This window comes from Juglans microcarpa x Juglans regia, chromosome 5D (assembly GCF_004785595.1).
Source record: "Juglans microcarpa x Juglans regia isolate MS1-56 chromosome 5D, Jm3101_v1.0, whole genome shotgun sequence".
Classification (NCBI taxonomy): Eukaryota; Viridiplantae; Streptophyta; class Magnoliopsida; order Fagales; family Juglandaceae; genus Juglans; species Juglans microcarpa x Juglans regia.
The window spans coordinates 12354079-12369429 of record NC_054602.1 but is presented as its reverse complement, the minus strand read 5'-3'; the positions used below and the strand labels follow the sequence as shown (position 1 = coordinate 12369429).

Genomic DNA, 15351 nt, shown 5'->3' with positions numbered 1-15351 from the left:
CTTTTAAAGAGAGTCATCTTGTAGAAATCATTTTTCTAATATTATTCATGCCTTTTTAATTTAATCATTCTCACTCATATGATAATTTCTAAATAATTTTATAAAATGATCATTTAAATAAAAAAAAGAAGTGATAAAATGTAAAATAAAAATAAATAAATTATTTGATAAATAAAAACAGCCTTATGATTCTTGGCAAGAGGCTAACGAATACTGTGTACATTTTAAAGAAGAATTGTTCTTCCTTAAATGATAGACTTTAATCATAATGCGAACTTGAGTTATAACTTTATTCAACCCGAAAGATAAAGTGTTGCTAATCAATCAAAGTTGCTTTAATATAATGATTTAATTTGAAAAAAATGGTTTCTTTAATTATTCTTAGGATGGTTTGGAGATAATAAATATTTCATCTCATCTCATCTGATCATTATAATTTTTTTAAATTAGCACACAAAATATAATAAACAATTTATTTTTTTAAAATATCAAAATAATAATAATATTTTATTCAATTTTTAACTTTCATATCAATTCATTTCATCTTAACTCACTATCCAAACCACACCTTAGTGTTCCCACTAAAAACAAATAATAATCATCATGATAGTTTAACAATTAGGTTCGCGTGTTTGGAGAACCGTGGTCTTGTAGTGGGCTCGGCTCACCGACTTTTCACAGGATTTATTGAGTTTTTTAAGGAAAATTTTACTCATTATCTTCACATCACATATAATTTTTTATTTTTTATTTTTTCTCTTATTAAATGTGTAGTGTATAGATGATGAATAAAAAATTTAATTAGTTTAGAAAGAATAAAATTAAAAAAAATAAACTTTTTTAAGAAAATTAATATAAGTGCGTTATATAGTGTGGGAGAATAATAAATAACAAAACCTTTTTTTTAATCCTCCCTAATATTTGTGTATGAGTAATATTAGATAAGCAATAAATTATGCATAGTATTCTTTTTAAAAAAGAAATAGAATTTATTATTAAAAAGTTAATTTTTTTATCTCATAATTATTTATTTTTTTCAAAATAAATATGCGACGCTTGCGCATTTGCAATTATCATTTCTTTTTATTTGCATAACATGATAGATATGAGATATGGGAGTAAAATAATAAATTTAAAATTATTTATTATTTTCTTTTTAAATGATTCCTATTTATGTAAAACTCCAAAGTTCCGAGTTCATCATTTTTTTAAAAATTAAAACTATTTGTAATAAAGTGGTATTAATATATTATTTATTATCTTAACATTATTTCAGGATATGCTATTAAATGATCATTGAGAATCTGTTTGTTATATTTTATTTATCTATTAGCTATGGATGCTGCTGCATCCATCGAGGAAAGCCATCGAGCTTTTGTATCAATAGTGTTAAGGTATTTTATCTTCTTTTTATTGCATTTTTTGTGTTTTTTTTTTTTTTGAAATACAAAAAATAAACAAACACAATACTAAAAAATAAACAAACACAAATGCTAAAAAAAAAATCACACTTCAATAAGGAATTTTGATAATCTATCATTCTACATTAGTTATATATGAGTAATGCTAGGCGTACAGGTCTCAAATAGACAAACATCATATAAATTTTTTATAAAAAAAGAGGGTCCCAATAGTAAAAAATATTTTTTAATATTTTTTTAAGTTGGAGTCTACTTTTTTACAAGGACTTACATGATATTTATTTATTTGAAATTTATACAAATCATTTCTTGTTATAGAGATTGTGTACTGTAAAATATTATTAAAATGAGATTTTGTAGATTTATGACCATAAGAAATCATTGAAAACGGTGGTAACGTAGACATTCTCCCATCAATAATGATGTGGTTGTATTAGGTACAAATGTAATGTTATAAGAGAAAAGCTCCTAGTTAGATGGGTTTAAAAGCCATTTTTATATTGGCCAATAAAATCGTGACATGTAGGCGTTCTAGGAGAAAAGAAATTGCACCTGCCAATACCCGATCTCCAACTCATCTCCCAATCTCTCTCCCTCCCTCCGAAGATCTCTCCCTCTCCCATCTTTGCACTCAAGCTTTTATTGGATGGTTCACCTTACAAAGAGAGAAGGCAAATGTGGGTTGTTTACCTTACAAAGAGAGGTGAAAAAAACTCAGGTGTCCTTTCATTTGAAGCAATAAAAATAGTTCTTCCGGGTAGAACCCATTTTGCAATCCTTTGAAAGATAAACTTAGGACGTGTATCCTTATCTAAATGGGGATGTAGAGTCCTATCAACTCCATATATATCCTTCATCGTCTTTATTTTGTCTTAGATATAATATTGAAATGTGATTTTCAAATAAACCATCTCAAGTCTCTCATAATCTAAACAAAATTCAATTACTATAGTCTAAGATTGATCATTCTTTAAATATATTTGAGGAAAGTACAGATCCTTCTTTAGACTTTTAGGTAGATTGTTTGAGGTTCAGAAGAATTGTTTGAGGTAGACTTTTATGTAGCCACATTAGTGGGGCTTTCGTCCATTGGGGCTTCTGTAAGGGAGAGGAAGGGAGAGGGAGGGAGAGAACATTGTAGATGAGTGCTTCCGTCAAGAATGAGTGCTTCCATCAAGTGAGGGAGAGAATGCTGCATATGGGTTGGTGCATACTTGGTTAAAGGAGAGAACGAAATAAAGGAAGGGAGAGAGGGTTACGTGTCGAGAAAGGAAGAGAGATGAGTTGGGTATTTTTGGGTGCAGTTTCTTTTCTCCTGGAGTGTCTACGTGTTGTGATTTTATTGGTCAGTAGCTTCATGTCTATTCCAGCAATATAGCGGGAAAGAATTCGCATTGTGATTCATTAGTGATTTGGAATATATAAAAACATCTCACATCAATTAATAAATATAATTTTAGGTTTTTTTATAATTAAAGAGGTCCCACGCCAAGTAGTGTAACTAGCATAACTCATTTTATTTTTCAAGAAAACAAAAATTTAATTGCAAATTAATAATTAGATTTTCGCGTTTTTACAAATCGAGATTTCAAATTTCAAATTTTAGAAATTAATTCTTAAACTTCAATTAACACAATTGCCACGTGTCATCATTCAATGGGCTGATGTACATACCAGCCAATAAAAAATGACACGTGTCATTAAGTTAGTTTTGTAATGGAAGATTGACGAAATTACCTACTTACGTGTTTCTTGAAATTCAAATATCAAACTTTACAAAATTTAGAAACTGCTATCTCAAATTACAAGAATGTAAAAACTCAATTACTAATTTTACAATTAACAAAAAGAAAATAAAAAGGCTAATACTTTTTTCTGATAGTAATTTTACAATTAACAAAAAGAAAATAAAAAGGCTAATACTTTTTTCTTGATGTAATAATAACAATTATATGAAAAGTTCTTCTACTCAAAAACTCTACACTACACTCTTATTTTTTTTTTTTAAAAAAATTACTATGCTGCCCCAAAGTGACTGCTCCATTTGACCACTTAGTATTTTTTTTTTTTACTTAATGATGAAGTAAGTAATTTTAAATGTATTGATGTATTTTTTATTTTTTAAAATATTTAAATACATTAAAAAAAATTTGAATAGAAAAATAAAAAAAAATTATAAAAGTAACTATCGGTAACGTTGAGCGATGCTATTCAGGCGATATAGTAGCACCACTTTCTTTTTTTTCTCTATAGATGTGTAATATAAGGCTGCTTAATATAATTTTTCTTGTACGAATTGGAAGGGAATGAAGAAGTGTCGTTGCATGTATTTATTATCTGTCGCCATTATTTTCGTTGCCATTACCATGCTAGTCTTCTTCCTCTGCCTCACGGCAGTAATAACAAAGTTGGTAGGCATATTCATGACAAATAGTGTTCTACTTGAACTATAAATCGCTCCTTTTATAGGAATGCTTGACACATTGATAGATATTAATACTCCATTGTCCCATCATTATTATGTGGTCCTGTTTAATAATTATTGGAATTTTATTATTATTTTTTAATTAAGATTGCTAGACTTTGAATTATTTCAAGTAGAGTGAAATTCTCACAAGTTGGATGTTTGCTTGTTTTATAACTCATGTTCACTTTTTAGATTGCACTTCCGCGTCATTTAGAAGGTTATTTATTATTTAATATTCTATTAATATTTTTTTATTAATTTTTTACTATTATTCATAAGATATTTGAGATGATTTCATCAATCAAACGTAACTTAAAATAGTTATTCTTAATAAATTGTAGAGAGAGACGAGAGATTTTTTGTTTTTATAATAAAAACTAAAATATGCAAGACTCATTTTTCAAGAGTTTCGTGACGTTGTTTATTAACTTTTTTAAAAGTTAATTAATCGTGGAGAATTAATTAACTAAAATAGCTAAATAACCATTAGAAAGTTATTTAATTGATAAGGAGTTGCCGGTGTAATTTTTAAAGTTTTAAAAATGGTTTCATACCGGCCGGTACGGTCGATATTTGCCATACTGACCACTAGGTCGGTATAGATACTACCTGTATTTCGTACTAGTTTAAATACCAGCCGTACCAGTCGGTACCGGCCGTTTCGACCTAAATTTCAGTCTGTACCGGCCGATATTTCGGCCTTCATTTTTTTTTCCTATTTTTTCAAACTACAAGTTTATTTTTTGACTCTCAATTTAGATTAGACTATTTATAATTTATATATATATATGTATTTATATATAATTTATTCATATATAAACTATTATTTTAGAATATAATTGTTATATATATTTTTATATATAATTTATTCATATATCGACTATCCTGAAACGGTACACGAAATGGTATCGATATCGAAATATTTCATTCTAGTGCTTTGACCGGTACACCGTCCATTATAATATTCATAACATTGGTAATTTTTCCTCCCATCCTCTTACGTGTCTCAACACGAGTCATGGGCTTTAACCCATTTACCAACAGATATTAACGTCTGTCTGAAGTATTGGTCTAACTTCTAATATTTCCCCTTACAAAATTGGACAAGTAATTATTAAAAATATGTACTCTCAATAAATTCTTCATTTTATTATTTAAAATACATAATTAAAATTTACTTTTTCTATTTTATATATTAAATTTTATAATATACCATAGATCAGTTTATCTATTTTTTCTTCATATAATTTAAATATTATATTTTTTAATATTTTTTATTCATTTCAAATATTTTCTCTAACTACCAATGATATTCTCATATATTTTGATATTTGTAATATCTCCTCATATACAATGTTATAATTTAAATTAATCCAAATTTATAAACTAAACCAAAATATAAATTAGTATTATTCTTTTTACAAAATGAAATAGATAGTATCAGAAAACCCAAAGCCATCAATGACCAAAATCATTCCATGCTTGGTCTGTTGGTTAGTCCGACATTTTAACAAGCATCTCTTGTGTGCAAGGGTCTGAACGTGAATAAAGAGAGTTAAGAAATGTGAGACTCAGCATGGTGGGAAGAGAAATTAATTAAAAATATTTACAATGATGAACAATGTCCTCTACATCTAGAGATTTTCTGTGGCAGAATGTAAAAGTATATTTAAAATAGAAGATCCAATAGAGGACACTTTTGAAAGTATTTCTTTATATTTTAAAGAAAAATATATTATAAAGCATCTATTAGGAGTGTTCTAATAGGATTACTGAATGGAGTGGCTCACTTATTGGGCCCAAATCTTCGAAAGTTCGAAAACTTATGGGGCCTAATTTTCGTTCAGTGCTGGGCCCAAGAAGCGTATTAGTAACCGCATTCGATCTCCATTCTCAAACCGAAAAAGGTGGCAGCAGAAAGAAGAAGCGAGCACAAATGGCTTCCCCAGCCGCTCTTCGAGAACTACAGCGCGAATTAGAGACCAAAGCCGACGATCTTAACAAAATCCAGAAAGGCAAGCTATAGCAGTAGTTTCATATCGTAGTCTTCATATCTCCCTCCCTCCCTCCAATTAAACCCTAAGCCTTGTATGATCCATTCTCCTTCATATTTGGATGTGTTTCCGTTATTGCAATCTCATGACGGTTTATAACTTGTCAGATATTTCGAAGAATCACCAAGTGAGAAAGAAGTACACTATTCAGCTCGGTGAGAACGAGCTCGTCCTGAAGGTTTCTTCCCCTTTCCTCCTCTATTGTTTTTTCTTTTTAATTTATAGTCTTTTACTGGGAAAACGAAGGTTGAACAAAAATAAATTAAAATTTTCGAGTTATACTTCTTATTGATATGCTTTGTCCGAATTGAAAAGCTGTTTGGTTTATGTTTTGGAATTGTTTTCTTTCTTGAGAAGTTCTATCCAGTGCAAGTTTGCAAAGTTCTTATCTATGTTGTGTTAGATTTGATGGAATGAAAGAGTCAAATTATTTTTATATGCTATCAAATAGAGTTTTAATATAATCTTTATGATTTGATTATGAATAGGTATCAGTTCAGATTGAATTATTTATTTGTGTTTGTAGGAGTTGGATCTGCTGAGCGAAGATGCAAACGTGTACAAGTTGATCGGTCCGGTACTTGTAAAGCAGGATTTGGCAGAGGCAAATGCAAATGTGCGCAAGAGAATCGAATACATGTCTGCTGAATTGTATGCTCCTGATGCTTTACGCTGTTCACTACTAATTCTATCAATCTTTGCATCTGTTGTTCAATTGTCAAAAGTTTATTATTCACGGAACCATTGACTTTGGAATATAGAACTACAGTTTTTCATTTTTTTCCAGTTTACATTAGCTTTAAAGATCTATGTTTGCAATGTTGTCATGCTTGTTTCCTACTGGTACTTTATTTCATGTCATCTTATGTTTTATTATTTTCAATTTTTCTCCCACATGTTTCCCACTATTACATGTTGGTTTGGAACTGGCTAGATATGCTGTGATATCTTTTATCGGAATTTCTGTGGATCCTGAATTTTATTCGCCATCTTTCCTACTATTATATGTTGGTTTGGAACTGGCTAGATATGCCATGATGTCTCTGTGTAATGTCAAATTTGTCTGGTTCTGTTGATGGTCTCACCTTTTAACAAGTATATATTCGGAGGAGTTGTTCACATCATCCTTGTCATCATCTTATTGTTGTTTTTGCTGCTCATATTTGACTGTAAAAACTTTTGTACATAACAGGAAACGGCTTGATGCAACTCTTCAAGATTTGGAGGATAAGCAAAATAGCAAGAGAGATGCGGTTTGAATTCTTCTTTTTCACATAACATATGGACACATCGAATTCATGATATCTAACTCACTTCACTTTTAGCTATGATTCTTAAGAACAATGTGATATCATTATCTTTTCAAGTCCATTATACTCTTATGATAATGAGGCATGACTTGGTGAATCTTGTAGTTTATCAAACATGAAAAATTTTGATTTCTACTTTTCTTTTGATTGAATGTTTGGAAGTTTGTGAAAAAACTTGAATTTTATGGCTAAACATTAGGGCACCACAAACTCCTAACTAAAATTCCATTTATTGTAGCTACCAGCTTCTACTATGCGAGGTTTTCTGGCAAAAACTTTGTGATCTTGAAATTTGAAGAAAACTATTAAGAAACGTAACTTATTCTTTGTAACGCCCCAATGAAAGGTTCTAACCACATGTTGACTGAATGTTTGGAAGTTTGTGAAAAAACTTGAATTTTATGGCTAAACATTAGGGCACCACAAACTCCTAACTAAAATTCCATTTATTGTAGCTACCAGCTTCTACTGTGCGAGGTTTTCTGGCAAAAACTTTGTGATCTTGAAATTTGAATAACACTATTAAGAAACCTAACTTATTCTTTGTAACGCTCCAATGAAAGGTTCTAACCACATGTCTTATACTCCAAAAGGACTGGATCAATGATACAATTGGAGCCTTATTGAAACATTATAAAGAGTAAGAACTTCTCATTCCCAAGCAATGTGAGATCCCATGCACCACCTACCTTATCCTCTTATCATATGGGATATCACAATCTCCACTCCTTAAATTCTTGATGTCCTCGTCGGGCCAGTCCGTCGTAGTTGGCATGACTCAAGTCCCATATTTATGGTTGGGATAAACTCTAATACCATTTATAACATCCCAATGGAAGATCCTAACTACATGACCTATACTCCAAAAAGACTAGTCAATGATATAATTAGAGTCTCATTGAAACATTATAAAGAGTAAAAACTTCTCCTTCCCAAGCAATGTAGGATTTCATACACCATTTACCTTATCCTCTTATCATATGGGGTATCACATTCTTATTGTGAAATTTACCATAAGAAGATATGCCTTCTGATGGTTTATTTCTAATTACAAAGAAAAAAGTTATTATTCTATATATTTGATTCAAATTTAAATACAACTTTAGGCATTTGATTTCTATAGATTTCAATAGTGTTGCAATTTTATTGCAAAAATGTTAACTGCTTGTATTTGAATATGTTGCCTTCATGAACCTCATGTGTTTATATCTTTTTGGGGGAGCAAACTGTGGTCTTAGGTGTGATTTGTACTTAATGTTTATGACAAAGGAAGGTTGTAGATTTCACGGTTTAGGAAGTTAACATATGGGGAAAATACATTTCCACCTCAAACTATAGGATGTTTTGCTCTTTGCACCCTGAATTACCAAACTTGACACATTTGCACTCTCCAACCACTAGAATTTGATAAAAAGCACTCTAGTCCAGTCTGGTCATTAGGATGCATGGAGAATAGGTAAAATAGGTGGCATTATACGGTCTTGATGGTTGGGGTACAAAGTATAAAACACCATATTATTCCCTTAATATATTTTAGATATTTGGTTTTGGTAGATTTGATAAAATGACTAAAGGTGTTTGTGGAAATTTTCATTCTTGGATTAAGAGTAATCGTAGCAATGTACATAATCCATGGTGGCATACTCAATTGAGCATCATGCTATAGAGAAGGGCCCTGATAGGGGAGGGTGACTCTCTGTCATTTGGTTTAAAGGATTGGAAGTAAAGGTTAGCATGGAGTGGTGAGGTCTTCCTTGGAGCTTGCCATTTTCATTTCTCTTGAAGGGTGAACAGATATTGAAAAAAAAGGAAGCCTGTTAAGAGGGTTTTGAAAAGTTAGGTCCTTGCCCTCTTGCAACTAGAAGAATGGAAAGGGCGCTGAGGGGGAAGAAAGGGGAGTGGAGGTGGACTCTATTTGTCATTCAGTTGAAAGGTAGGGGGGAAAAAAATTGAAAGCATGGCTTCTCCTACTACGCCAAATGTTTTCAACCCTCCCCAAAGTGGAGAGATTGGAGGAAGGAAAGGGAGCTTGTTTAGAGGGGCTTTTACATTTATGCGCTTGCCCTTACATATGCCATTCCAATCAGGGTATAGTGTCAAAACTATCTATTGATTTCATTTCTCTTTTCTTCCAACCAAATATTACACTTTTTTCCAGTTTCCTTTTTTCTTGTGATTGTTTTGCCATTGAGCTATGAAAAAGGGTCATATTCTCTGTTTTATTTTTTTATGATAACGTTATTCTGTACCTGAACTAAGCCTTGACTCAACCATCTTAAAACCTAGAAGGAGTGATGCATTTTACATGCGATGGTTGATTTATGATATTATTTTTCCTGTACACTTAGTGTTTGAATAACCAAGAAGCTAGAATGAAGGTATTATGCAAGCATAAAAAAACCTATGATGATTTTGGGGCTAGGAATGATTGATCTACATCATAACATAATAGGATTTGGGTGTAGGCTTTTTTGGGATCTAGACTGAAAATGGATGGGTAGAAATTGTGGCTGGATGATGTTATTTCCTTCAAGCATGCTCTTATTCTTATAACTGGAAGCAATTGTTCGGAATGATCCTTTTATTTATGTATTTGCTCCGCTGCCTTTTTTCCTGTGGTCTAAAAGTGAAAAACTGCCCCTTTCCCCAAACCAGGATTTCCTTGTTGCTTTCTCTGGCCTCTATTTTCATCTGTTTATACATAGACTTGTGGATCGAGTTGCCTAGCCTAGTGGAGAATCTCAATACCAAGGTTGTTTTCCTGTTTGTGTTGATGCTTTGTAGCTAAATTTGGTAGTTTTTATATTATACTTACAAACATATTTGTATACTCTGGTGAAAGATCAATGGTGGTTAGCTTATCCAAAAAAAAAAGGGGTCCTGGTGTGCCAGCCATGTTAAGTTGTGTACTTATAGCTTGCTCATTTAAATTTCAGCTATATATTTTATGTGCCTTTTCTTTTATATTTTATTGTTTAACCTTGTTGAATATTGTGAATGAATATAACTGCACAAAAAGGGCATCTATATGTATCGAGTGTTAGATCATTTGTTAGAAACAGGTATTAATTGCTTTTACTTGTTTGGTCATCTTTCAGGTCTTAAAGGTACAACAGAGGATCCAATCTCGCCAGGCCGGGAAAGCCAAGGCATAGTTTGCTTTCACACCAGTATTCGAGCTTTAGTATGTTTTGTAAATCTTACTCAATGCTTGGATGTAATTACTTGTTTCGCCATTACAAACTCTTACAATTAGTTCTGCCACTATTATTTTCCTTCCAGCAATTGTGGGACGTCAAACTGTTTGCGCCAAATATCTATTTCCTTTCTGTTTCTGGCTGCCCTCAATCTCTTTCTTCCTCACTTTTGGGGTTTTACTAGGAGGAATTCAATGAAAACATGATGCTTTGCCATTTACACCATAGCAAATGATGAACTACCATTGAAGCTGGATGGGGATTTCAACACCCGTTAAATATTAGATGCAGCTGTACATTTGAGTCATAAATGCTGCCTTGAAGTACTGGTATTTGTTTATTTGTTTTGTATCTTGGCCTGGCATTTTGCTGAAGACTCAGTTCCAAGTCGAAGTCATCTTGTAAGTGAAGGGCCCATAGGATTCAAAATTGATCAATTTTTAGACCGCATCATCTACATGCAAATTTTACTAATGCCTTGAAGGTTTTGGACTGCTTGTTATTTTATTTCTTAATTTTTATATTGTTTTATGGCTGTACGGCCAAACGAGGCCTGAAAGAGGTACAGAAGTAAAGAAATTAGCTAGGCCTTTCTCGAAGGTCCAATGTTACGTGATGATCACGTGAATACTCTGAACCCAAAACCAGATTTTTGAGTAGATTTTGGATATAGACTATAGTTTCTGTCATGATGTCTCAAAGCTTACTTTGATGGATGTATATTTCTCTTGCTTGGGTACCAGATGGACCGATGGTGGCCATTGAAACCATTTATTATCTACCAATGGATGTTTTAGGTTAGATTTGGATATTGAGATGAGATGGGATGAAAATTGAAAGTTGAATAAAATATTGGTAGAATATTATTTTTGATATTATTATTGTTTTGAGATTTGAAAAAGTTGAATTGTTTATTGTATTTTATGTGTGAATTTATGAAAGTTATAATGATGAGATGAGATGAATATTCAAATCGAGATTCATTTCATGTCTTGGTTTATTGATAGGTTTATTGGATCAACCTATCAAGAAAAAAAGGATTATTTGGATTCATTATAAAGAAAATTAGGCCTCATTTAGTTATGTAGTTCAGATGAGATGAGATGAAATGTTTTGTTAAAAGTTGAATAAAATATTATTGAAATATAATTTTTTAATATAATTTTTATTTTAAAATTTAAAAAAATTGAATTATTTATTATATTTTATGCAGATTTTGAGAAAATTATAATAATAATATGAAATGAGATGAATTTATATAAAACCGGGCTTTAAATTCAACTAATTTTGGCAAGTTGTCGAAATTGGGCCACGACGATTTCTCCTTTCCCTCCAGGAGGCAGGACCTAACACCATTTTGAGCGTTTCTGAATTTTTGGTCATGCCTCGACTCAAGTGCTAAAAGCATAACACTGGCTGCTGGGCTAGCTCCACGACCAATGGGTTTTGCATTTTACTTAAAGGAAAATGATATAGCCACAATTAATTCCACCTACAAAAGTTTTTTGTTTTTGTTTTTATATAATTCCACCTACAAAATTAACGAAATGTGTGGTTTTTTTCTTTTTTCTCTTCTTAGCATTTGTGTGTTTTATTTTTTAGTATTGTGTTTTATTTTTCTAATTTTTGTATTTTTTAGAAAATTTCTAAAAAATACACAAATTTTGAAAAAAAAAACTTTGACGCTGTTGATATAAAAGCTCGATAGATATAGTAGCATTTTTTACATAACGAGAAGTGTTACAGAGATAAAAAGAATACATAAAAATAAATACACAAAATGACATGACTTCATTTGATTTGTTAGATCTATTTTATAATCTAATATATTATATTAAATCATATCACTTTATAGATTTATTCTTTTGTAATTTTTTGCCTAAAATATTTCTATTCGATAGAATGGTTCACAGTTCCTCAAAAAGTCATCCCCATCCAATTATGCCTTGAAAAAGCAAAAAGCATTTTTGCTGCAGTATCAATCTTTCTTCATGCGGTCTGATGCTCTTCATGATCAATGCCTAATTTCTTTAATTATTTTTTCCTCCCTCTTTTTCTTTATAATCTCTCCCTCTCCCTCTTTTCAAATCTTTTTTTAATAATTTATTTCTCTTATTTTTCCTCTCTCTCTCTCTCTCTAATGAAATAGAGTGTTCTTAAAATGACTAGATAAAATATATATAAAAATAAGATTTTGATGATGAGCTATTTTAGTAGATGGGAGATTGAGAATTCCCTCGATAACTTTCTATTTAATAAGGAAGAAACTCAAACGTTTTAGTTCCAAACATGGCCTTTCTAGCAAATGCATGCAGCCGTGTTTAATCAGCACAGGTATCCAGTACCATGATGTAACCTAGTAGCCGTATCAATTACTTACATGAAAGATTCGCCAAATTGCTGCTAAACCAATGTAAAATGAAGACCACCAGAAAAAAAAAGTGCATCCTTTATGCAATAAACGATACAGTTTTGGCCGTACGTAGCACTGTTTCTGCTGTAATGGATTTCTGGACCTTTTTTTGGTCCCTTTTCTCCAAACTTTGTACCCCTAGGCCCTATATATATTTTTATTAATTATTTCTTATTTTTGTAATGTGCAGTGGTTAATGTTTTTTGAACTCTAAAAACAAGATATTTTTTTCCTTGTACTTATGTAATTCTTGTTTAAGCTTGATGATCAATTTCCATTTTTCTTCATTTCATTTCACTTTTTTTATTTTACCAATTTGATAATGGGTACTGCTACTCAAACATTAACAAGAATATTGGAACCCAACAACTTATTCCACCCTCATATAGATTATGAATAATGCTATTTTGACACCTTATTTTGACTTTTAATTTTTTTCTTTATTTAATAGTTAAGGAAGTAACTATTAGTGTATTGATATTTTTTGTATATTTTTTTAAAATATTTTAAAAGGATAAAAAAATATGAATAAAAAAAATAAAAAATTAATTTTGGCCTAATAGTAACTTGCAGTGGCCAGATATGAGCGGTAGAGTAGCACCGCTCATAGATTATATATATAGTGGCTTCGTCCCTAGCTAGCTAGCTAACTACCATATATAGAATGTAACATTTGATCAAGAATGCACAAGACAATCATCTGCATGTCAGAAATTTTGCTCGATCCATCATGATCTCTGATCTCTTTATATATATATATATAAATATAAATATATTAATCTAGTATCGTAGTACTGAAGATAAAACATTATAAAATAGTGGAAACACGAGTGATGTTGCGTCGATTAATAATGTGCCGGGGATCGGAATATATATAATATAGGAACCTACGCTTCATATATATATATATATAATATAAATATTAGTTGTGAATATTTTTCTCGTGATTTCTTTCATATCATGATCATCATCATTATCATCGTGAAATGTTTCAAAACTTTTTGGCGACTTTATCAATTCTGATAGAAAATCTCTGATTGTTTTGGTCTTATATGTAGTGATCATAGTCATGATCTCTATCGTCCACTATATATCCATTATTCATTCATATTTGCACTAACAAGCTAGCTTGCAGAGCCGCGCAGAGGCTGCCTGTCCAGTACAGGTGATCGATCCATCGATCACCACCATATGAATGCAACGCATGAGCGCGCATGCTCGAAAAGACCACGGCGCCTTTTTTCACAAATTCTAATTACACGACAACCCAGTACTGGCCGCCACCACCACCCAACTGTAAAATCATGGTATATATTGTCATATTTGCAGATACATGATTTTTTTCTTACATTTATACATACATATATATATATATAATATATATATACACATCTAAAGCAGAAAAGACTTTAGATGAAGCAATGTGGACATTTGGGGGTGGCATTATTGTCCGGAACAACATTAAAGTTCTTTCATAACTTTGGAGAATCGTACGTAACAAATTGCATATAATTACATGCATTTACATCAATGAGAAGAGCACTAACGTCAATGGTGGTGGTGATGTTTTTCAGCTCATTGAATGAAATTATATATATGTAGTGGGTGTACGTGCCAGAACCACTTCCCTCTCGTTTCTATACGTGTGAAAAACGTAATAACACATGCATCTACCTTATACGTACGTACATATACGTTCCTCGATCATGACCTCCACTCAGGTCGATGATTAATTATTAGGTCATTGCTTACATGTTTGCCTAGCTTAGTACTCGGCCAATATATATTAATGCATGTAAGCTCGATCATCATAGTGGGATATATCGACACTGACACTCTGAAAATATTGAGCTGGAGCTAGCCCTAAAGTACTCAAATATTGTTCACATGAATATGCTTTTTACCTGCACCCCCACTTAGTTTCTTTATCTTGTTTTGTCCAATGGCTGCCTCCTTACACACACACACATTATATATATATATATATATATATATATAGAGTACACGTGTTCATGTCAGAACGAACCCCGTCAATTCTAGTTAGCTTTGATTGCATCTTGACCCAAGCATGGGGACAAAAGCTACTCTTCCCTCCATTTCATAATAGCTAGCTAGCTAGATGAGACGGAAGCATTTATTCATTTAACTTCTCATATTATTTTTCACTTTAAACTCATATTAAAGACAGATTTGAATGACTAACTATATATTAATACCCTCTCTTGACCTATTAATTAAGGATTAGGTTTTAGAAAGTTTGTTCATGTGTTGATTTTAATTTATTAAAAAAAGTTATAAATTTTAAAGTCTCCTTATTATTTGAGTCAAGAAGGTGGGATTACTCGTAATAACAATATATAACATTGTTTTTTTTTCATTTAATATTACACGTGGGCACATAATCGGTACTGATGCAACAAGACACCCACATCTACCGATCATAAAGGAAAAGTTATTACAACAAATAAAATGAGACTACAAAAGATGAT

The 15351-nt window shown here is 31.5% G+C and overlaps 1 protein-coding gene and 1 long non-coding RNA gene across 4 annotated transcripts; both read left to right on the top strand.

The window, feature by feature from the left end:
* Positions 1-5743: 5743 nt before the first annotated feature.
* LOC121266092 (prefoldin subunit 6) lies at positions 5744-10923 on the top strand. 3 transcript variants are annotated; one of them, XM_041169818.1, is made up of 6 exons: positions 5744-5903; positions 6050-6120; positions 6469-6593; positions 7135-7195; positions 10351-10436; positions 10634-10923. In XM_041169818.1, the coding sequence occupies exons 1-5, from the start codon at positions 5825-5827 to the stop codon at positions 10405-10407; spliced, it is 393 nt and encodes a 130-aa protein (XP_041025752.1). In that variant the 5' UTR covers positions 5744-5824; the 3' UTR covers positions 10408-10436; positions 10634-10923. The 3 variants fall into 3 exon arrangements, with proteins under 3 accessions (XP_041025752.1, XP_041025753.1, XP_041025751.1); XM_041169819.1 differs by lacking the exon at positions 10634-10923 and adding an exon at positions 10535-10600; XM_041169817.1 differs by lacking the exon at positions 10634-10923 and having other exon boundaries at positions 5748-5903; positions 10351-10600.
* Positions 7202-10182, top strand: LOC121266093. The gene is made up of 2 exons (XR_005940736.1): positions 7202-7598; positions 7816-10182. It is a non-coding gene; the product is annotated as an uncharacterized LOC121266093 (long non-coding RNA).
* Positions 10924-15351: the final 4428 nt, after the last annotated feature.

What these genes read in the sequence shown, in the direction of transcription:
- LOC121266092 (XM_041169818.1), top strand. Translation starts at nt 5,825, where the DNA reads ATGGCTTCCCCAGCCGCTCTTCGAGAACTACAGCGCGAATTAGAGACC. An exon ending in AGAACGAGCTCGTCCTGAAG is followed by an intron (nt 6,121 to 6,468) that starts GTTTCTTCCCCT and finishes TTGTGTTTGTAG; the next exon opens with GAGTTGGATCTGCTGAGCGA. An exon ending in AAAATAGCAAGAGAGATGCG is followed by an intron (nt 7,196 to 10,350) that starts GTTTGAATTCTT and finishes GTCATCTTTCAG; the next exon opens with GTCTTAAAGGTACAACAGAG.